This window comes from Babesia bigemina, assembly GCF_000981445.1.
Source record: "Babesia bigemina genome assembly Bbig001, chromosome : III".
NCBI lineage: Eukaryota > Apicomplexa > Aconoidasida > Piroplasmida > Babesiidae > Babesia > Babesia bigemina.
In genome coordinates, this window is record NC_027218.1 from 1,119,153 (window position 1) to 1,141,730 (window position 22,578).

At 46.4% G+C, this 22,578-nt stretch overlaps 9 protein-coding genes across 9 annotated transcripts; 4 read left to right on the plus strand and 5 right to left on the minus strand.

Annotated features, from left to right (window-relative positions):
• Positions 1-1,386: 1,386 nt before the first annotated feature.
• BBBOND_0304470 (hypothetical protein) lies at positions 1,387-6,753 on the plus strand (the record flags this gene model as incomplete). The annotated part of the gene is made up of 1 exon (XM_012913276.1): positions 1,387-6,753. The coding sequence occupies one exon, from the start codon at positions 1,387-1,389 to the stop codon at positions 6,751-6,753; it is 5,367 nt and encodes a 1,788-aa protein (XP_012768730.1).
• Positions 6,754-7,506: 753 nt separating this feature from the next.
• On the minus strand, positions 7,507-7,695 carry BBBOND_0304480 (hypothetical protein; the record flags this gene model as incomplete). The annotated part of the gene is made up of 1 exon (XM_012913277.1): positions 7,507-7,695. One exon carries the CDS (start codon positions 7,693-7,695, stop codon positions 7,507-7,509), a length of 189 nt encoding a protein of 62 aa, XP_012768731.1.
• Positions 7,696-8,739: 1,044 nt separating this feature from the next.
• Positions 8,740-11,225, minus strand: BBBOND_0304490 (hypothetical protein, conserved; the record flags this gene model as incomplete). The annotated part of the gene is made up of 4 exons (XM_012913278.1): positions 8,740-9,410; positions 9,448-9,571; positions 9,611-9,709; positions 10,098-11,225. 4 exons carry the CDS (start codon positions 11,223-11,225, stop codon positions 8,740-8,742), a joined length of 2,022 nt encoding a protein of 673 aa, XP_012768732.1.
• An 824-nt stretch (positions 11,226-12,049) lies between these two features.
• Positions 12,050-12,394, plus strand: BBBOND_0304500 (hypothetical protein, conserved; the record flags this gene model as incomplete). Its single annotated transcript, XM_012913279.1, has 3 exons — positions 12,050-12,121; positions 12,166-12,258; positions 12,299-12,394. The coding sequence occupies 3 exons, from the start codon at positions 12,050-12,052 to the stop codon at positions 12,392-12,394; spliced, it is 261 nt and encodes an 86-aa protein (XP_012768733.1).
• A 1,183-nt stretch (positions 12,395-13,577) lies between these two features.
• Positions 13,578-15,168, plus strand: BBBOND_0304510 (Tubulin, putative; the record flags this gene model as incomplete). The annotated part of the gene is made up of 2 exons (XM_012913280.1): positions 13,578-13,639; positions 13,887-15,168. 2 exons carry the CDS (start codon positions 13,578-13,580, stop codon positions 15,166-15,168), a joined length of 1,344 nt encoding a protein of 447 aa, XP_012768734.1.
• A 912-nt stretch (positions 15,169-16,080) lies between these two features.
• BBBOND_0304520 (60S ribosomal protein L32, putative) lies at positions 16,081-16,988 on the plus strand (the record flags this gene model as incomplete). Its single annotated transcript, XM_012913281.1, has 2 exons — positions 16,081-16,167; positions 16,677-16,988. 2 exons carry the CDS (start codon positions 16,081-16,083, stop codon positions 16,986-16,988), a joined length of 399 nt encoding a protein of 132 aa, XP_012768735.1.
• A 441-nt stretch (positions 16,989-17,429) lies between these two features.
• Positions 17,430-18,428, minus strand: BBBOND_0304530 (TBC1 DOMAIN FAMILY MEMBER GTPASE-ACTIVATING PROTEIN, putative; the record flags this gene model as incomplete). Its single annotated transcript, XM_012913282.1, has 1 exon — positions 17,430-18,428. One exon carries the CDS (start codon positions 18,426-18,428, stop codon positions 17,430-17,432), a length of 999 nt encoding a protein of 332 aa, XP_012768736.1.
• A 1,291-nt stretch (positions 18,429-19,719) lies between these two features.
• Positions 19,720-20,039, minus strand: BBBOND_0304540 (hypothetical protein; the record flags this gene model as incomplete). The annotated part of the gene is made up of 2 exons (XM_012913283.1): positions 19,720-19,859; positions 19,916-20,039. 2 exons carry the CDS (start codon positions 20,037-20,039, stop codon positions 19,720-19,722), a joined length of 264 nt encoding a protein of 87 aa, XP_012768737.1.
• Positions 20,040-21,678: 1,639 nt separating this feature from the next.
• Positions 21,679-22,130, minus strand: BBBOND_0304550 (hypothetical protein; the record flags this gene model as incomplete). The annotated part of the gene is made up of 2 exons (XM_012913284.1): positions 21,679-21,805; positions 21,985-22,130. 2 exons carry the CDS (start codon positions 22,128-22,130, stop codon positions 21,679-21,681), a joined length of 273 nt encoding a protein of 90 aa, XP_012768738.1.
• Between the last annotated feature and the right edge of the window lie 448 nt (positions 22,131-22,578).

Here is a 22,578-nt window from a genome sequence, read left to right on the forward strand (position 1 = left end):
CGTTCCAATCAGCACATGTAAATCAGGAAAAAGAACTGGAAAATCATAGAACACGTGATTCAGGTTCAACGGTGTTTTCAGCTTTCGTATTCACAGCCCTAGAGTCGATCTCCCAAGTAGGGATACAACGACCATAGCTGAAGGGTCTTTACCGTTCTACTACATTAGCATGACCATCTGCGTTCTAAAAGCTCAATACTACAAATGCACCTTCATACTCAAACGCTTCATCGGTCATCATCACATCTCGTTATTATTATGTTTTCTCCCCTTGCAGTGTGCTATGTGGCAACGTGCCTAGGCCCGGTTTTCGGTTTTGCGGGACTGCCGCCTCACGCCGATACCGGTTGCGGGTTCCACGTCGGTCGGTTGCCGATCGTCACTGGTGCCATCCATCCAGTTTGGGCCCGAGGGTCTTCTACGGAATCGCAGTCTTCTCTGGGTTTCATGTCCTTCATTAGATAATGCATAGCCTTAAAGCTTATCTGCTAGATGAAAGCTCTCCGCTTTATATCCTCAACCACGTCTCTGTATGTCCTCTTCTTGTATGCCCGTTTCCACCAGGTCGTCTTCGTTGACAGTCCCGTTCTCCACGGTTGTGAAGGCATTCTTTATACCATCTAAGATGATGTCTTCTGGTAGAGTATGCCCTCAGCCCTTATGAGATTCCTGGGTTTGGCATGGCACATTCCATCATTTCTATAGTCCTCCAGTTGCCCTCACTGCTATTCACTCATACCATCGCCTTTCAGCTAGATAAATGTTGACTGTGCTTCACAGTTACATCAGTAAAATTCAACATTGAGGTCACATTCTCATCAATCACGCATCGAGGATTCCGTTCCCTGTAAGGGATGCGGAGGGGTGAAACGCCATTACCCTTTCCGCTTCTCATTAACGGCATGCTCACATTCGTGTAATCTCCGCCCAGTTGCTCGAGTCACATTTAGGAAGACCGTTTTAGTATTATGTTAAAACCCTGCAGTGGCGGTGGGGCAGAGCAGTAATTGCAGGGAAGCGGCATCGAATTTGATACGAATATTAACTCGCAGCTTGCATCACCTCTAGCTGTTTCTTAAGGAGCTTGAACATTGGGCTGTATTCGGGAGGCTTCAGGGCACCTCCTAAGTGGATCATTTTTTCGAGCTGTCTGGGTGCTGGCGGTTGTGATTAGGTGAGCGAGGCGGATGCTAGTTTTGTCGTGAATATCGAATACTACATCAACTGAAGAGATGCTTAAGTAATGTAGTTTGGAGCACTGAGAGAGGAGTTTGCCAGTCGTCCAGTGCGTATCGCAGTTTTTGCAGGGGAGTCAAGAGACTGCAACCTCTAATAGTTGGTGGGTCTATTAAGGTTGCGCATACGTTGAACTTTAGTTTTTGAACTATGGCGCCTAAGAAGCTCACTGACTGTCCGGAGAATCTCCGTGAGTCCATCGACTGGCTCATACAGGTTAGGCATGGAGGTGATGGTAACGGTCTTGAGCATTTGGGCAAAGCTTTGAAGAAGCTTATTGACGAGGCTATTGAAAATGCTTATACAACTAATGTCGATGCGCTTCTCAAGCTCCTCAAGTCTGCCAAGTCTTACACGTGTTGTGAGGATAAAGTGACTAAAATCGAGACACTTAAGAAATCCGAAAAAGCTGCTGAAAACAGATTTGATGAGATTAAGAATAACTGTGAAAGCATAAGAGGTTGCTCAAAAAAACACCTTGACTCTTCCCAACAAAAATCCTTTGGTGAGATTGAGTCCAAGTTGGATCAGCTTAAAAATCTTAAAGAGAGTCTTAAAGGCATCACTGATGAAACGAATTGCAAAGAACTTCTGACAAATTTATGTGATGGTTTGGAAACCTTCCTCGGCTTCAATCCATCTTCCAAAGGTTACACTGGCCAGGGCATCGTGTACGGAGATCTTGACAGGTTATGCGACGGGGTGATGGCGTTCTTTCTGGGCGTGTTGGAGAGTGTTAAGGATGATGACGACGTTATGACATACGACTCCAATAACAGTATGACAAAGCTTATAGACACTTTAAAAGGGAATATACGTAAAGGTAATGTCTGTTTCAATGATTCCATGATCAAGGTGTCGACGTGGTTGAGCAGCCACGGTGAGGAATTGGGGCTGAGAACTGGTAATGTGGTTACTGCATTACGTTCACTAAGCGGCGATATAGACACCAATATTAAGAGTGTTAAGAATGTTAATACATCCCCTGTTAAGTTTGACCAGACCGTTTCCGATTGGATTAGGACAGTGTTGGGTGAATTGAAAAAACATCTTGCATTAACTAACAAGTACATTTGCGGGCTTGATGAGTCTTTGAAAATTAAGTTAAAAACTGACTTTGATCAAATCTCCACGGAGGTTCATCGTCTGCGGACGAGTGCTGATAGAGACGTGGACCAGCTTAGGAAGTTGGGTAAGATATTGGATAGTCGGCTTGAATCGCTACGAATCAACATTGACAAAGCGGTGGCAAAACAAGTTAAAAAATTTCACCACTTAATGACGGAACACATTGACATAATTCATGGACAAATTCACAAAATTGATAAAATTCTTAAGGAGTATGTCAGCGGGTTGGAGGTGTGGATACGAGAATCGGAGAGGATTTTGACGAACACTTTGGATAAAATTGAAACGATATTGGATTGTGTAAAGGATGGGCGTAATGGAAATAAAGGAGCAGGCAAAACAACCCTCATCACTGATAAATCCACTGAGATGAAAAAGAATGCGGATGCATTGTGTGGTGCGTATCAGAAGGTCAAGGAGGATGTTCAGGCACAAGCTCTAAAAGCAGTTGCTGAGATTGGTGGATTGGAAAACGTATATAAAAATAAGCTCAATGAGATGAAGAGTAAAATTGATAGTGCGGTAACGGATGCTGCGGCGGGAGTAAAGGGATTGCATAAGGAAGTTGAAAAAGGGTTAGAAGTCTTGCGATCTACGACGATAGATAGACCGATTCAGGCGGTAATTCGAAAGCTTAAGGAGGGTATTGGGGGAGCTAGTCGGGCTGATATGGCCATTTCTATTGTTCAAGATTTTTATCTTGGTCTTGGAGGTTCGGATGATGCTCCAAAGCTGTATGAATGGTCTAATAATGTTATGGCTGGCGGTGACCTCAATAATGCCATAAAGGAATTGCAGCAAAATGATATCGCATTCAAAAGTTTCAAAGCAGTATTAACGCAGCTGGGGACCTTTCGAGCTGGTGTTGGTGGTGCGTACGGCAAAACGTTCTTCGATGTTCTAGAGAGCGACCTTAAAGCACAAGTGAAAGCGGCTATAGGCCAAATTAAACACGCTACAGGGCAACTCAATCTATTCTTCTCTGCTTTCCATACGCAGATAACAGGTAATTCAGATGACACAGTTCATGGGAAAATACAGAAGATTAAGAAGCAGTTTGACAATGATTTTGATACCAATATACCAGGTGAACCTAAAATTAAGACAGAGGGAAGCATACTGCAGGATTACGAAGACAAAAAAGGCGCTCTTCAAACTGCGATAAACAAAACATACAATGAGGCTTTCGAGGCGGCCAACACGATGGTCACCAACATCACCAAAAATACTTTCTTAGGTTTACATAGAGAAATTACTGCTGAACTCCAAAAAATTGCCAATATTGTTTCTAATGTATCGGTAGGTAACGACAAAGGCCTCAAAGAAATCTTGACCGAGCTTAAAAATACAAAAATTATTGCAGATCTTACCGGAATAAAAAAGAATTTTGACACATTGCGAACTAAATTCCTGAAAGACTTGGATACAGCAGTTGACACTTTGGTGGTAGATACGCTTTCCAAATTATCCGAATCGACAATAGAATCCATAAATCAGTATCTGAAAGATCAAGTAAAACATACAATCGACGATATTAAAACCGACGCCCTCAAGCGCTACGTCATTTCTAAAACCAATGAGCTTAATGAGTTAAAAGATTTTGTCGAGAAGAGGCGCATTGCCACCCAAAAAACTATAGATGACGATTTGGCGTCTGGAATAAAAGGATTATTAGATAATATAAGTACGTGGTTTTACAGAAATGATGACATGAAAAATGTCACCGTTTTAGTATCCATAGCGGAAAAATTTAAGGACCTAAACAACCTTCTTCACAAGTATGTTAAGTTCCAGTATGATGGCTTGGAAGTAGAAGACGCTAGAGAAGACGATGTTGATGATGTAGATTCGGATTCGGCATCGTCATCCATTGTTGCACCACCAGCAATTTCCGGCGGTTACAAACCACGACCGATAGTGCCAACATTACCACCAAATGATACACGTGCACCTCAACCTGCTGGACGTGCAGGGTATTCTGGTCCAGTTCATTCTTCGGCAACACCCACAAGCCAAGTGTCTACCTCCCTGCACGCGCATAAAGATCCAATTGCGGAATATTTTGTAGCACTTCATTACTATTGTGACGGACTTTTGTCAAAGATCTCTGCCAATAGGTTCACTACGTATTTTGTATCACAACGTAACGAATTTGAAAAGTTCCTCAGCGCTATGCGTCCTTTGAATTTCTCCGGTCTTGGGAGCCCGTTGCTCGACGCCCTCAAATCCGGCTTACAATCGCTTCTCATGGAACTTGGCATGGTTTACATTTCATCATACGATGGAGCGGCGTATGATTTCAACTGGGCCATTGACGGGAATTCCGAGAAATGCGCCAGGGTGTTACTGACCATACTCGAAATTCTGTATAACGATTTGCATAAATTATGGAGGGACTGTAAGCCTGATGGTGAGTGGAACTATAATAAAATTAATTTAAAAACGGACCTTGGAAAATGTTTCAAGCAGTGTGGTTATGATGTATCCGAAGAAGATGATTCACATGAAGGACAGCTGAGAAATAAAGAAGAGTTTAAGGGTAAACATATTTATGACCATCTCAACAACTATATTTCCGGAGCTTTCAGAAATGAGCATTTCAAAAGTTGCAAATCAGTTAAACAAAACAACTTGAATGTCGTGAACAGTATTAGCTGTTTGTTTAGTCATCTTAAAGAATACTATAAGGCATCCCACGTCAAACATATTTATTCACCTAGGTCACCGTGCAGTATCTTTGACATGATGTGTTGGCTGACTGGCTTGCGATTTAATCCTATGAAAAACAAACTTACGGAGTACATCGCAAAATCGTATGAAAACGAAACCGATAGTGAGACTAAAAAGATGTGGTCTGACTTGTTTGCCGTACGCCTACCCGGAATATATAGACCAACATACAACGTACTTACTACTATCCTTGGACACGGTCATGCAGACGGTATATACGCCTGCGACTTTGTCAACAATATCTTCAATTTGTCATATCCATCCGATCCATCGAAGTGCTTTGACCTTCTAGTATCAATATTGTATAGAGTGTATGAGCAGCTTTATTTCCTGCATCAACAATGTAGATATGGCAGAACTCTGAGTGGTTGGCGTGATTGCTGGTATGGCAAGGGTGTCGCTGGGTCATCATGGCAATGCAACAATAAGCAATCTCTCAACCAAGAATGTGACCAAACATGCAAGGAAGATTACAACTGCGGTATTAAATCGCCCCTGCAATCCTTCCTTGAAGACGGCCTACCAGGGTTCCTCCCTCATTCCATAACCAAGGTTGGTTGTGGAATCACCTGTTCAATGCCCAAGCACTCTGGCATCCCATGTCGGACGCCTATGGGCTTTACAAACATAGCTCTCAAAGCGTCGCATACCCAAAAAGGTCAAAGTATCTACAGTGTGCTAGATGATATCTGTGGGTATTCAGATAAACCGCTTAGCAAAATTTGTAGTTATATGCTATGCATATTCCGTACGCCTCCGAAAACACTAGGTGACATGTTTGCCTTCTACTGTAATTTCCTCAATGGGTGGGCACAAAATGGTAAAAATCATAGGAGTTTTGCTTTCCAAAGTGCCGTCAATGGGGCTTACTTTGGAGAAATATATTCCGATCTAGACGTCAATTCAATATTCACCAACGATAAATCGAATAACCATATCAACGGCAACTTGGCGTGCCTCATTAGTTGTGATCTATCGTACACCCCTGGGCAACAATGCGGTTCATATCTAAGACCATTTTATCGTGACATCCGGGTTACATTCCCTACAGAACATAATAGGCAATACCTTTCGTGGGTCGTATACCTGACGGAGACGTTCTACAAATTGCTTAAAGAATTGTATGAAGAGTGTTGCGGAAATTGTAAAGCAAAGGGTACAATTTGCCATGAAAAAAGCTGTTATCAGAATTGTCCGATAAAAAAATCCCCAAATCCGTCATCCACATCCGAACATGACGCTTCTTGCAAGTCCATCGTTCACTGCACGTCTACGCTTCCCACCCTATGCAAATATGGTCTCTACTTTGGAAGCGCAAAATGGATTGCTGGCAAAGAAAGCCACAGGGTGAAGCGGACGTGCAATGATTTTTGCAGCGCCTTAGCAAACGTAATTTCGGAACAATCTGTCCTGGCCAGATTAGTACATAACACAATCCCGAATTTCCTATGGGCCATCCGCGTCCCTTTCTTCCACACCACCGTCGCCCTCTGGCTCCTCTCGCTGCTGTACCTCATCTATGTCTGCGTGGGAAGATTAGACCTCCTCCACATCAAATCGCATTTGCACTCACCCTCATCACATCGCATCGCCGCGCAATCACTACTTGCCGCCGCGCGTATCAACAAGCTCAACAAAGTGCTGTACCTGCAACCTTGATACATCACCTCACCACCACTCACCTAACTCACTTAACTAGCAACCCACCGCCTAACCTAATACTCACCCAACTATATTACCTAATGTATACTCAGCAATATGGCAGTTACTGTAGTTCATGCATTAATAGGTTCGTGGTTTGGGATGTCGAGTTGTGAGTTAGCTGTGAAACGTGCCAACGTCCTCCCATGGTTTCAGTGGGCAGTGATGTTGGGTGGTAGGTTACTGATGTAGGCTAATTACAAGTCTTATGACTAGTGAAAGTGCGCCGTGTTCAACGTGATTGTTTGGCATATTAGTCTTCTGCTCTGGTAGGCAATTAATCTACCCGGGGCGCTAATGTGATAGCCAGTAGACGGCGTGGTTGACAGTGATAGTAGCAGCGTCAATGAGAAACGTATTAACCAGGTATTATAGCTCACTTAGACCGTCATTAGTGAACAAATGTAACAGCAGTCTTAGGCACTGCCAATGTCGGATAGTCTGATGGATGGAGTTGACTCAACGACTGACAACGGTTGACCTGCATGCCACGGCCAGGATACCGTCTACATGCGTAGCTTAGAACGTTTTGATGTTGTGATAGCTGCGTAGTCATGATGTGACTTGCAGTGCGTTGGACGGCGGTCATCTGGCTGCTACCGTAACGCCGATGGGGGACTTTCAATGTCCGAGCCTGAGGTACGTCATTCGTGGTTTGTGCGTTAATTGGAAGAGACAGAAGAACGATGGTGCTAGATTGTAGTTGTGTTACTAGTTGTCACTATTTGGGGGACTGTAGTTGCTGTCCCTGGTGTTGTGCCGGATGTAGTGGTAGTGACCAATGCAGTTCATGTATAGCATTAAACAGTGAGCGCAAAGAAAGCCAGGAGTGCCCTCTTTCCGTATGTGTGAATCAATGTAGACAGTGTAGCAATCCCGGATGTAAATGCCCATGCCCATGTTGTAAAACTAAAAACCCAGATACACTCTCTGCCAACTGCAATCAACATTCCACTCGGACACGATCTGATTCTACTTTTGCCGTTCAATCTAGTGCCTCAACTTCCCCCAGAATAACCCTTTTTACCACCACGATCGTTCCCATCACCATCATTCTAGTAATTATCATCGTCATATGCATTATGAGCGTCTTTCGCATTCGGACATTCCACAAGGTCCGCAGTTATTTCGCCAGCCGATGAACGTTTCTATAGCATTGCATAATCAACATGTATTTCAATTATCGCACGTATCTCAGTAATGTGCATTCACATTACACTGCCGGTCTATTAACAAATTAAATCATTCATAATTGTCCATGACGGGTGCCCAGCGAGATTTTCATGAAGTGTTGGCACAGCGCCGAAAACGCTTCGGCAAAGTGGATGGCATTAACCACGGCGGTCTGTTGTGCATTTTCCTTGGACTACTCGACGCCCTTAACATCCGATCGCAAGAGATAACGTACCTCAACGTATAACCTTCATCGATGCCCTAAAACCGCGCACCGCCTCAATATTGCGAAGAACTACGCCAATGTCTAGCTCACCCAGCGACCTAAAACAACCATTATTTAGTATAGATTAATATATTCAGTGTAAATGAAGTGTTGTAAAGTCCACTTTTTCATGTTTATGGGTCGGGACTTTGGAAACATCTAGAAACAGTATCCTATCATCCACCCGGCGTCTCCACGTTTGCAGTACCCTATTCCCTCATGACCGAAATCACCATACATAACGTCGTTAGAGCTACGGAAAAGCTGTCTTAATGCACGATCTTACTACATGTCTCAGCATACAATGCCTCATGTAGCCACTATCAAAGAGCAACCGGACATAAAACAAACATGATAAAAAGAATGTTGACAGTGAAATATATAATTAATGTTATCATTGAGTTGTTGCTGACTTGACGGTGTGACTGAACGCTTTATTGTTTAACTCAACGCAACTGGCGGAGTTGGGCAAAATCTATACACGACAATTAAGTCAACAATGCCTATCAGTCAACTTCATCACCATAAAATTCGGGTTGCTCAAATAAGGCACCCTGCTCAATAGCTTCGCGGTGGATGTCATCTTGCATCGAGTTCGGGAAGCACGGCCTATTGTCGTTGGGGTCTCTGAAGCGGTTGCGATAGGAGGGATCCTGGGCAAGTAAATCAACGTCTAAGTCTGGTGTTTTCAGCAGTTTCTCCACCACTAAGAGACAGTGAAGATTCAGCTTGGTTTCCGCCCCAAAAGGTAGTTTGATGTTCAGACTCTTACATGCCTCTTCCACTTCCTTGACAGTTTTTCCTAGCTCAGCCGCCACATCTGTGATATTCAAGATGCTGTAGAACGCCTCAACCTCCAATGTGTCTGCAATGTTGAGGAACTCTGTAAGGTCCCAAATTGCGCTGTACGAGATTATGCTGCGAAGAGGCATGTCCAACGGCACCGGAGGTCGGGCGCCGAGCCTGCAGCATGCATCTCCAAGGAAGTCCAGGCTTATCTCGTAACGCTGCGATATGTCTAGCAGTGTCTCCTCGTGAATGCCGCCTTTAAACGACAAATATTCCCGCTTCATATCTTCAAGCTCCGCCTTATGGGTAGCCGCGTATTTCGGATACGGGCGTTCCACATCATGTTGTAGGTTAAAAGTACGAGGTATGATATCGGGTAGACGGTTTACTGAATGATAATGCAGTATAACTGGCCTGCCACTTACTTGGGTCCTGCAGCGCCTTGATGAACTCGGTATCGTGCACAACTGGGGCGTTACGCAGCTCTTCAGCCTCCTCGGGCGATACTTGTAGCGAGGGATCGCACATGTCCAGACCAAGGTAACCCACCTGTGTTATGGTTTATGTGGCACGTACTCGTACACTAACCGGGTCATCGTAGAATTTGATTAGGTCATGCTTCGCCCTAAGTCTGGAAATCGTGGTGAGCATGTCGCCGCCCCAACCGGATTCATTGATAAACTTCACCTGAATGGGCATTACGCACGTGTATGTGTATATCTAGGTATATAGGTGCACTCGTCGTAATTTGCAATGGGTCTACACAAATTCAACGCTGATAGCTGCATGTAAAAAAGCATTGCAATACAAAATTTGCTACACTACGCAGTCAAAGTTGTCATCTTATGTGGTACTAATGTAGGCTCATAATTAATGTTGAGCAAAAAAGTAAACAAAACAGCGTCAAAGGCACTACATAAAACATTTAATTTTGTGAATAGTAATAGACGTATAATCACAAAAGTATATACAGTTTAAGACCACATATCACACGTAGGCGAGATTACAAACTTAAGAAATCCAAACAACCTCTCACAGCATGATTGTTGCATTAAATCTCTAAATAAACACTAACCTTTTGTTTTAGATCGGCAATGCGCTCACGTGCTCTCTGAGGCAGGTTTTCATTAGTCTCATCCAGCGGCTGTGTCACTATTTTCCTGTAACGCCACTCGTCGGGTTCGGTGAGGGCATACTCAAGTCGCAGCCTAGCGAGCTTCTCGCCCCCTGACGTACAGTATCCACGTGCGCGCAACTCTTCCTTGACCTCCTGAAAGCTCAGCTGTCCGATGTCAGAGGGTTTTAGCTCCGCAAAACCCATATTGTTACGCGGCAATTTGCGATAAAAGGTGTGCTTCAGAGCTTCGCGATTCTTACGTGCCTCATGGGCTATCCTGCGTATATCACGCACCTCCCGCAGCTCCAGGGCTCGTCTCTCTCTTACGTACTCCGGGTTGTCGCTCAGCTTCTCACCCTCTGCGCACCGCAGCTCAGGCTCGCCACGCTTAGCACGCTCCTCGTTGACCCCCCGGAGCCAAATTTCGTCCTCATCGATGGGAGGCGCCGACTCCTCACTGTAGTCCTTGATTTTAATGGACTCCTGCAGGAACTTCTTGTCCTTGACGTTTGGCATCTGAATGATACCGCTGATGAGCTCGGATGTGCTGTTGGCATTCGCCGGCAATTTAATCGGCGCATATTCGTCAAACTGGGATTCAAGAGGTGGTACTTCGGCCCTCATTCGCTCAATCTCTTCATCAGTCAGTTGAGACATGCTGCCCTTTTGCCGTTCCAGTCTGCTCTCGAGAGGCTCCTTGGAGTCACTACCTGCGGTTAGGATTATTGTGTCATCCTCCAACTGATTTTTGCTGCTCTCATTTACTACGCCTGCAAGGTTACGATTCGCAAGGCACTCTTTAAGAAGCATCTCATTAGGCTCTCTGTTAGCAGCTTCATCGTCCGGCCTGCCGGGTGGATACATCGTTTGGGTCGCAACACGGGTCTTCGGCAGCTCCAATTCGGCGCTGCGGCGTACCATGCGATTGAGTCGGTCATACAGTTCCTTCTCGCGTCGTTCTTCTAGTATTTGGCGCTCAATTTCGTCCATCTCATCTGTACTCTCGTCCTCTTCAGCCATTTCGTCAATCGCAGCGTTGAACTCCGCCTCCTCAAAATCCTGATTGTAGTACGGTCCATCCGGCATTATTCCATAGCGCTTAAAGTCGCGGTGAATGCCTATTGAAGGCACGACTCTTTGCGATCTCGAGGGGAGAAGACGACATCCGAAGTGGCGCTCGACATAGGTCGACCTCCCGTAACCGTCATAGCCACTACTAGGAGGATTCGCCACGAAACACATGGCATACAGTTGCGGGATCGTGCGCATTTTGTAGACATAGTCACGTTAGACGGCACCGGTGCTACACAGCAACTGGTCCAACGGGCCTACTAGGTACCTGAATATGCGACATTCCGGTGGAAAGTTGAGAGACAAGTTTTAATTATATTAGCCTATAACAGTCGTTGCAGTAAAAGATTGCCTATCGACGTAGATGGCAGGCAGTCTACAGCAACCCGAACCTTTATCGGGAAATGCCCAGCAACTACGAACTCGGCAGGGAGCTAAGCAGTTGTATTCTAACCATGGTAAATATAAATAAATCGGCGTATTTCCGAAGGGCTACAGTTAGGCGTTCAAAGAGGGTATAGTAGGACCTGTGACATCCGTGCCTAGGCTTCCTCGGATGTTAACGCAGCTCCCAACTAAAGGCCATAATAGACGGCTCAATGCTAAGTACGTATACAATAATGTATAAATGTTACATCTATGTGCACGGAACATGTGCTAACTTCCAGGTAGTTATCTCTTGATAAGCGTCGTGCCCTGCACATCCGCCGCATAGCAGTGGATTGGGCACCCAATTCTAGCGCAACAAGGAACACAAAAATCTCTATTATAAAAAACTTGCTAAACGAGCCGGCATTTCTTATCAGCCGTCTTGGAACTGACTATGATGATCGACCGGGATGAGGCTGTCTAGAGCATTGCAAAAATCCATCCCGCTGCCGCGCTTCAGCACGAGCCGGCTGTCCCGCAGGGTAATTTGATACCTGCTAGCGTCAGAGGCTCATGTCGTGTGCAGGATAACATGGCCGAGCAGGAGCGTGCCACGTTCTACTACTCCAACATGTTCTGCGTGGCCATCACTGCGCTGCCCATCGCGTACTTGCTGAAGGTGAGTGCACTAACGTGATTGAATTCAAGTTATTGTACAGGCGAATTACTGGAGCAGCCCAGAACAGGAAAATCTCCACTTCGTACTCACTCACAACGAGCATCACATCAAGGCGCCCAAGCAGTTGCCTATGTAAACCTATCGCTATAATGATGACTGGTGTATAATTCAATTTTGTCGCTGAACTGTGTATTATGCGTCGTTAATTGTTTGTTGGTGTTTATAAGCATATATTGAACGTTTGTTTGAACCATGGGGACAAGGCAACGTGCCCGAGTGGTTAAGGGGATGGCCTGCTAAGTCATTAGGTCTCGGCCTGCGTAGGTTCGAATCCTGCCGTTGTCGCCATTTTTGCAATTAGGATTGCGACGGATGTTTATTTATTACTTATATTAGGCAACATTACGACTATAACAAGCTGTGTTTTGAAAAACGGAAACGATTTTTGTCGTTAATTCTGTGGCATTGACTCGTGGGATGTAGTACCATCCCGCTACTATTGGATGCTTATTTTGGAACAATGACGTTATAGCGCTTTTCTATGTATCGTGAGCAACTATAAGGTCTCTTACAGTAACTAATTCCTCGAAGAAAAGGAGAAGAACATCTACTAGGCGCCTAGCACCCACGTGATGTGCCAGCTGTGAAATTCAGCAATAGTCGTTACACTACATCCGTATCACGGGTGCGTAACATTATTACTTGTAACAGAATACAAGGAATGCCTTGGAGTTGTTATTGACACACTGCAACGCAGATGAACAGCACATATAGCCTGTAGACACGACAGAGCCACAGGCGTCAAATGGCAACTAAATATATAAAATCTGCTTGAAACGGTCGCATATGAGACCTAATTTCGGTAATATATAACTATAATACAAATCTTTTGGTAAGCAGAGCCACTACAGCAAAAAGACACACACCGCGACGCAACCGTCGGTCATATCACAAATGACCACATACAAGCAAACGCTGCACAATATTTTGTAACTGGCATTTAAATACGTCAGCAGCGCGTGGAAACTGCTTACGGCGCGCTGGTAGACAGACTCCGGTGTACCTTTTTCCTCTTCCAGCTGCCAGCGAGGAATGAAGGCGCTATTTTCCTAGTCCCCATCACACACCGAGGCCAGGACGCTCCCATTAGGCAGAACACTTGAAAATAGCCTATAAAAGTCGTTACGCCAGTTAAAGTGTGCTTTACGGCAGTTAAGGATCACTGTCCTACCCGCCGCCCGACCTGCGCTGTACAGCCGCAGAACGAGAACAGCGGCACTTGTTGAACGCCGCAACAAATTTCACGATAATTAGTCAACATGAGAGAGGTTATCAGTATTCATGTTGGACAGGCGGGAATTCAGGTCGGCAATGCCTGCTGGTGAGTCACCATCCATTTACGTCTTATGGCCGGGAGGCACTCTCACCGCCGAACGGCTATAGATGTGGCTACTTGTACTATATGTATGTGTGTATAACTAGGAAGTGTATTCCGGTTTTGCTGAGATGTGTAAGAGGCTGTCTGCCTGAAATGTGTACACATTTGCTCTGTTGTGAGCTGCCGGCAGCGTTGCATCTGCGGTCTATACCAATGTTATTTCACAAACCGGTTATATATCACCGCGCAGGGAGCTCTTCTGCCTGGAGCACGGGATCCAGCCGGATGGGCACATGCCAGCAGATAAGCAGATCCAAGGTGACGATGCGTTCTCCACGTTCTTCAGCGAGACTGGAGCTGGCAAGCACGTGCCCAGGTGTCTGTTTGTAGATCTAGAGCCTACTGTGGTTGACGAGGTGCGTACCGGGACCTACCGCCACCTGTTCCACCCTGAGCAACTCATCACCGGGAAGGAAGATGCCGCCAACAACTTCGCTCGTGGCCACTACACCGTCGGCAAGGACATTGTGGATTCCTGCCTCGACCGTATCCGCAAATTGGCGGACAACTGCACAGGGCTGCAGGGGTTCCTCATGTTCAACGCTGTCGGTGGAGGCACTGGATCTGGGTTAGGGTGCCTGATGCTGGAGCGGCTTTCGGTCGACTACGGCAAAAAGAGCAAGCTCAACTTCTGCTGCTGGCCATCTCCACGTGTGTCTACGGCAGTTGTGGAGCCCTACAATTCCGTCCTCTCCACGCACTCCCTGCTTGAGCACACCGATGTTGCTGTCATGCTCGACAACGAGGCCATCTACGACATCTGCAAGAGGAACCTCGACATCGGAAGGCCCACCTACACCAACCTCAACCGCTTGATTGCGCAGGTTATTTCATCGCTAACGGCGTCATTGCGATTCGACGGAGCGCTCAACGTCGATGTCACCGAGTTCCAGACCAACCTCGTGCCGTACCCCAGGATCCACTTCATGCTCTCGTCATACGCGCCCGTCATCAGCGCCGAAAAGGCGTACCACGAGCAGCTTTCCGTCGCTGAAATCACCAACTCCGCGTTTGAGCCTGCTAACATGATGGCCAAGTGCGACCCTCGCCACGGCAAGTACATGGCCTCGTGCATCCTCTACAGGGGAGACGTTGTGCCCAAGGACGTCAACGCTGCCGTTGCCGCTATCAAGACCAAGAGGACGATCCAGTTCGTTGACTGGTGCCCCACCGGTTTCAAGGTCGGAATCAACTACCAGCCGCCCACGGTGGTACCAGGCGGCGATCTCGCCAAAGTCATGCGCGCCGTATGCATGATATCGAACTCCACCGCTATCGCTGAGGTGTTCAGCCGCATGGACCACAAGTTCGACCTCATGTACGCCAAGCGCGCTTTCGTGCATTGGTATGTCGGCGAAGGTATGGAGGAGGGCGAGTTCAGCGAGGCACGTGAGGACCTCGCGGCGCTCGAGAAGGATTACGAGGAGGTTGGCCTCGACACCACTTACAACGAAGATGGCGAGAACTACTAATTGTTGAGTCCGTCCAGATAACCAGGCCGTAGTTTGCCTCGGCAACGATATTTTTGACACCATAAACCGTACACGCCTGAGACATGGCGCTCAATTGTTCTAAACGACTATGATCATTGGTGGGTAAATGAGTTTTGGTGTGCTATTCAAAACGGTTTGAGCGCGCTGACGCAGCCACCATTCGTATTAGAGCGTGAGGCGAATACTCTGTCCAGATATCCACCCTTACCGCTCAATCAAACCAGACAACGGTAAGAATGGCAGTGGAGCAGTAGCTGGAGTAAACATGCTGATTCGATGGCTTTGCGTTTTAAGTTATCGCGTGCCATAACAAAACAACTAATATGTGCGCGTCGTATTTAAATCAACAACTACTGTTATACGAGCCAACACACCTCAAGGGCTCACATACTACAACGTTCTCAATACAACCACAGTGGTAAATTGCGCTCATTTGCCACCAGTTGACCCTATTCACGTGGCCGGATCGCCAGTGGCAAGGGTAAACGGACTGTCATATGCACTGTTGTGTGGTCGGAGTGGGAAACGCGTTGCTTGCCTCTATCGGTAATCAACTCGCACGTGTACAGCTTATGCAGTGACAAACACGCCGCTTAGACCTTAGTTGGAGGCTTAAGAACGCCGAGCAGGTCACCCGCGGCAACGTAACCCAGCAGCGATCGTCGCATCCAGGTACGGAGTTACTCGCTGATAGTTCACGCCTTCCAAGAACCAAATACACATCATCCAATCGAAAATGTCGGGAATTTGACCGTCCGATTGTGTAATGACCCGGTGGCGGCCGAGGCCGAACACCCGAAGGCATATGGGGATTACGTGTTACTTGGCCAACAAACGCGTGGAAATACACTGTTCGTTTCCGGAAACTTCATATCGGATATTTTGGAAGCCATGGCTATCAGGAATTTCAGAGGATTGATCCACAAGCGGACCAAGAAGTTCCGCCGCTTCCAGTCGGACCGCTTCAAGCGCGTCAAGGTGAGCCCACGACCATAACTTGCCTTCGGAGGCGATCGCAGTGTGTAGTATATCTATTTGTTCATGGGTGTACGGTTAAATTGTCGAAGGCCGGGCGAAGTAGCCCATCCTCACGGGGGAACTTGCGGCAGTAGCTTACGACAGCGGCGGGTGGGAATTGTGGACCTCCCGAGAGGCACACGCCCATAAAGTTGAGTGGCTATTACTGCTGATATGTGTACGCACACAGCCTGTTGACGAGTCTGGCCATACAATTGCTGCTTAACTGTCGGTCTTATGGTGGTGGTCGTGAGGGACGCCGCTGTGACCTATGGCACTGCTGAGCTGGTGTACCCGTTTGCCTATAGGTGTTATAAAGTGCTGTGAGGTACATTGCCTTGTGCTGTTTCGCTGTTAATGGTCACGTTATGGTGTTTTGGTACGTTGTGCAAATTTGCACGTGATTCCGCCCCTGGTACCGTATGCGCATACAAAAGTTGTATTTACTAGGATTACTCATTGCTTTGCAGGAGAGCTGGAGGAAGCCCAAGGGTATTGACTGCAGGGTCAGGCGTCGCTTCAAGGGTACCGTGCTTACCCCCAAAATCGGATATGGCACTGACAAGAGGACCCGCCACAAGCTGCCCAGCGGCTACTACAAGGTTGTTGTCAACAACCCTGCGGAGGTCGATGTGCTGTTGATGCACAACAAGACTCACATTGCCGAGATCGCCCACAGCGTCTCCGCTAAGAAGCGCAGAAGCATCATCGACCGCGCCAAGAAGCTCGGCGTCAAGGTCACCAACGCCGGCGCCAGGCTCAGGGTAGAAGAGAGGGAATAACTTCGCTTAATTCATTCACTAGCTTTGTGTCATGTGTCTGGTGCGATCGGTTACGCGTGGAACTGATTGCCTCTGGGGAGGCAGGCTGATTGACTGCTTTAGACCATCATGACCTGCGGTCCATCGGGGTCCTGTAGTGGTGAGATGTAAGCGGCGTTTTACGCCACACTTGCTATATTCAATGACATGTAGTTGACTCGATGTTGGCAGCTGAATGTGTTAGGCTAATTTGTTCCGGTACGGATAGCCTCCGCTGCGTTTTTCGTTCGGGACAACATTCCAATAAGGAGAGTAATAATCCATTATATACGTTAACAATTATAGAAACAACTAAACGTTTCAAAGGCCGTTTAGTTGGCGCAGTCACTTCAAAACACCCGCTGCGTGTGATACGCATTGCTGGTGTATGTAGAAGCACGTATATATGTTGCCACAGCGTGCTCACTCCTCGTCGGAGAAGACGATTTCGTCATCACTGCCCTCTAGCTCCTTCATACGCCGTTCGCGGGCCTCCTTTTGCTCTTGCAATTCCTTCTCCACCTCAGCGCGGAGTGACGACAGCTGCTCGATGTCTACAGCAGTTTCGTCCGCCAGCTTCATTATGCCACTGTATATCGCTTCGCGCTCATTTTCGGGCGGAAGAATGGCATCGTCGAGACGGAGCAGTTGCAGGACCTTAGACACGTCGTTGCAGCCCAAAATGGTCTCGGCATGGAACAGCAGGAAAGCGAGCCCGAAGCTGAAGATGTAGCGCTCACCCTCCGAAAGCACCTTATCAATGTACTTCACAACATACTCGAACGGCAGAACGTGCACATTCATACCGATGAACCACTTGGAGCAGAATGTCTCGGGCACTAGGAGACCCTCCAGATGTTTACACAGCTCCTCGTTTCGCCCCTTCAGCAGCCTCATGAGCACCCGGGAGTCACGCACGTATGCCTCTGGGGTGCAGGAAAAGTACCCGCGAAGCTGGTTCTCATGGAGGTGGACGACCAAACGAACCACTTCGGCGGCGGGCAGGAAGAGGGACAAGAAGGCAATCACGAAGCCCTCGCCCTGGTGGTAGTCGCCGACGTGCCTGAATACCAGCGTCAAGTTGCGGCACAACACCGCACGGTTCTCCTCACTGATGAACGTGCGCTCCGCGTCCAAGCGGAATATCCGCTCATTTTCCTCAGACACCTCGAAGCGAGGCTCTCCCGGCCACAGCGGTTCGTCGGAGCTGGGCGAGGAGCTCCACCAATTGCAGGCGCTCATCAACTTGCAGACATAATTCATGATGGAGCTCAGAATGTCGTCTTCGCCGGCGCATTCGTTGCGGCCGACGAGAGCCTCGACCTTCCGGCGCAGCGACAGCAAGTCATCCTCAGAGTGCACGCCGCTGCGGTTAAACAGCGAAGACTTGCGTTCTTCCTCCCACAATTTTGAATTTATCATCTTCTTAGACAACTGTGTGATACTATGTGCAGAAGCCAAAATGTGGCGGCCAGGGGCGACCGAGTCAGCCCGTTACAGACAAAGGCACAACACAGGTACACATATGCCCAAAATGAAAGGCCGAATTTGCCGAACTTCCAAAGAGGCTTTTGTTATTGACATTTGCCTCAAAAGGTATAGCTAAAGGTGATGGTGATTGTCATACGAAGCTTTTGCTAAGCTATCACGGAGTTTTTATGACGGTGGCGCATACACACCTGTATCTGAAACTTGTCTCATGCGGTTTTTGGCACTGAATTTGCATATTAAATGCCAGTATATGTGCGAAGTGTCATATTATTAACCGTTTAATCGGTAGAATGCTGATTCACAGTGGCACGCTTCTGCCGGCTGGAGGATCGATGGAAGGTCAGCTTTACAACGATAAAGAAAGCACCTATGCAGGTTTACGAGCTATATTTGATTGTTCTTAATGTCTATATTGAGATGTGGGTCGCTCGACGCTTATAAAAGGGTGTTTGGCCATAGGTAATTCCATTGCTGATTCGTCTTCTCAGGTGGACAAAATATAAGAACTCGCATTTATCATTTCATTGCAACATCTATGTGTCTAAATCAGCACTTTACCAACACAATTATGATTCTACGTATTACGTGTGTTGCTAGTTGGCCAGTGCGTGATGAGTGGTTGAGCACGGTATGACTCGCTTACTGAATCACAGGTACGCGCCAACCACCCTGTGTATCTTGACAACGGATTATACGTCCTACAGTTAACTGGCCCTTTGGTCGACAAATCAACTGCATTTTCCGCATTTTGTCCAATCGCACGTATGTTGAGTATCGCAGTTCCTGGTTCCGAAACTACGAAACTTGATTCTTTCCGTATTTCCTGACGATTGATATGGTCATGTGAATGTACTACGCCTCGAAGTCCATGTTATAACCTTCATGCATGGTGGACACCACCCTTTGTATTCGTGTAACAAATCCACTACATTATTTAGTAAGTCGCTTGATAGGCAGAGCTTAAATCTCCTTATATGGCTGAGGCTTGGCATAAACACTCATTATGGGCGCTCTAACATTTCAATCTTTAATTCTTGTCTTTGGGATATATTTATCAATTAAACATTAAAATAACGAAAATCCGTACTACTGTGAAGAGCTCGGCGTATGGAAGACATTAACTTCTACACTTGCATTGTTTTAACTTTTATTAGCCAAGCTGGATTATAACACCCGTTAGAACTAGTAGAGGCGTGTGAGTTGTTAGGCATAGAATCTCCGCCTACGAAATTTTCTTTTGAAGATTGGAATCGAATTCCAGCAGACGAAATATATAAAGTTGGCTATGATTACGACGGTTGTAACTAAGCCGCCGATACAATAGGCCATACACGTCCCACATATTTCCCTTTTCTTTTCTGCCTCCAAACAGAATTTGCAACTACAACATCCGTCACAACACCAGGGACAACATTTACATGGTTTTTTGCCACCGGATTCGTTCTTCTCAGGTTTTTTGTTATCGCATCCTGGTTCCTCATTATCTCCTTTTTTACATGTACACTCATCACTTCCAGCTCTCTGAGGCGCTACCGGACTCATCTTCCTGCACAGCTAACTTAACAAGCAACCCTGGGCTGTGATGAACAACCTACCCAGAAAGTGGTAGCAATCGGGGGATGCGATAGCTTGGTTACGACATTTAAGATATGGAGCGATCTATTTGGTGTTGGTCTTTTCAATGTCACATTTTACAGAATCTAAAATGCTCGCGAGTGACCCGTGTCGAAGATGCGCTAAACAGTGGGTAGGTGTGGATTCACGGTACACAATATTGCATTAAATGTGCATCACGGCTATTAATTTGTCAGTTCGCTTACTATTGTATACGGTGTTAGCACTATTCTGAAATCACAACTTCCATTGGTCCCCGTGCTGTGCATCACACGCTGCTCAGAAGCAACTATTTGCGTAACGGAGGTAACAAACTGCCGTCTTATAGTAATGTGTGCAATTGTAAATATGTTATTTGCGAAGAAATTGGGCGTAACGGTAATTATAGGTAGGGCTAGAGCTCCACCCGTGAGATGAGAGTAAGATGACCCGCTGGCAGTTGGCACTATTTGACCGGAAATTGTGACGCTTCATTACCCAATAGTGAATCTGTCCGATGGCCAAATCGCTAGGTAAAGTGTTGTTGTACCGCCTTTACTCCCAACGAGTCCGATTCAAAATTTCAACTTATTTATTATCCGCATGTAACCTCAGCAATTTTGTACGTTGCAACCGACGCTGGCCATATTAGCGATTGAGCTCAAAGAATTTTGCAAATATTTGCTATTATGGTCTTGTTCTGTTGAGACTATAAAAATTGGTCTTGTAACCACCGTAGGTAACTTCTGTGGAAGATTCCCTGTGGTCTAAGCTGTTGCATCGGTAAAACGTGTATGAACATCCTGGATCCTTGTGACAAATGGTGTGACTTGTACTATTCGTTGGAGTTAAGAGTTGGCTCATTTATGATCTCTTCCCAGGGTGTTTCAGCATAGCTATAAGAATACTTTGATTTATGTCCACTCAATGGCGCCATATGGACGTATCTTACAGTCAAGGGTTTCCAAATGATGGCTAATATAACGTTTGGTCTCTACTGCTAACATTAGCATCACGTCGAGTAACTCCACCCTGGACACTGTAGCCTACCATTGATATACACGGTTGGTGCGCAATTTGAGCTAGTGGCAACCAATTTCCTGGCATCACACGTTTAAAAGCCATATTCTAATTGACTATGCAAGTCAATTAGCAACGTTTCCTATAATCAGACGCCAGAATTTGGCAACCAAGATAGCCACCCAGCATCGTCGATGCGATGGTAGGGGGAGTATCTAGTTGAGTAACAACAAAAAGTTAAGCTAACAGGATGTTGTAGGCGATCTCATTAAAAGCGTAAAGTGGTGTCAATATTGGCGCACAAGGCAGAAAGGCGGCATGCCCTGTAGTCCTGAGTGGTCCACGCTGTAAGTGAGATACTTGGCCTTCCGTGTATAATATTACTGAATGAGACGGGAATAATCGTGCTATGGATTGTAACATCGAATTAGGTGGCCATGATATGAGACAACACAATTAATTCGACATATAAGAGGATATTTGAGGCGCATAACAACTGCCGAATGTCAGGCCGCCACAAAAAAGTAGCTGCCATCACTAAACATTAATGGGAGGTATCAGATGTTGTTCAAAACGCGGCAAATGATATTTGAGTGAGTGAATAGGTCTTGTGGAAGACGGCATCAATGAGGCTGTGCCGTGGCTTCAATTGACATTCAGGTGAGAACAGGCCAACAACCAGGTATGCAGCATACCTGACGCATGTTATATACGCTATGAAGCGAGATGAGAGGCACGGTTAATATGCATACCTATGGAATATATGGACGTGCCGAACGAGTTGTAATGCCTCCTTGACAAGCATGTAAATAGCGCATCGATAATGCATATGTTCGACATCCAGAATTTTTTGCGAATAGATTGATCGGTTTACCTCCAGTTAACAACCTCGTTTTTAAACCAGGGGGTGATAAGATGAACGTCTGCCATAGATATTAATTTGCCAGTAGATGCATGAGGTGACGTCGTATCATTTAATGGAGGATGAGTGTTTAAATCTTCATCAAATGCGTCAATCATTATCCACATTACCGTATCCGTCCACATGGTTCAATATATAGTTCCAGATAGGCGATGTAGTTGAGGGTACACGGGTAAACAGCATCTTCCCTTTTGACCTAATCGCTGTGCAGGGTTCACTGTCAAGTTAGCCATGGAGGATGAAGAGCGGGGATTGTAGTTGTCGAGGTTCAGGTGACGGTGGAACGGGGAAGAGGCCGTGTACCAGCTCTTGTTCGGGTTGTGGGAGTGGGTTAGATTGTATATGCAAATGTTGTAAACCTCTCCAATGCGGATTTTATGGCGGGTTAGTTACCTTACTCATTGTAACATTCACATGCTTTATTGTCTTTCGCATATGGCCATTCCACAAAGTCCGTGGCTGGCTAGATAGCAAGCGAAAGATGTCAGCCTAATACCCTTCTATCCTCAACATTTTTAACAATCGCACAAATCTATCATTTATTAC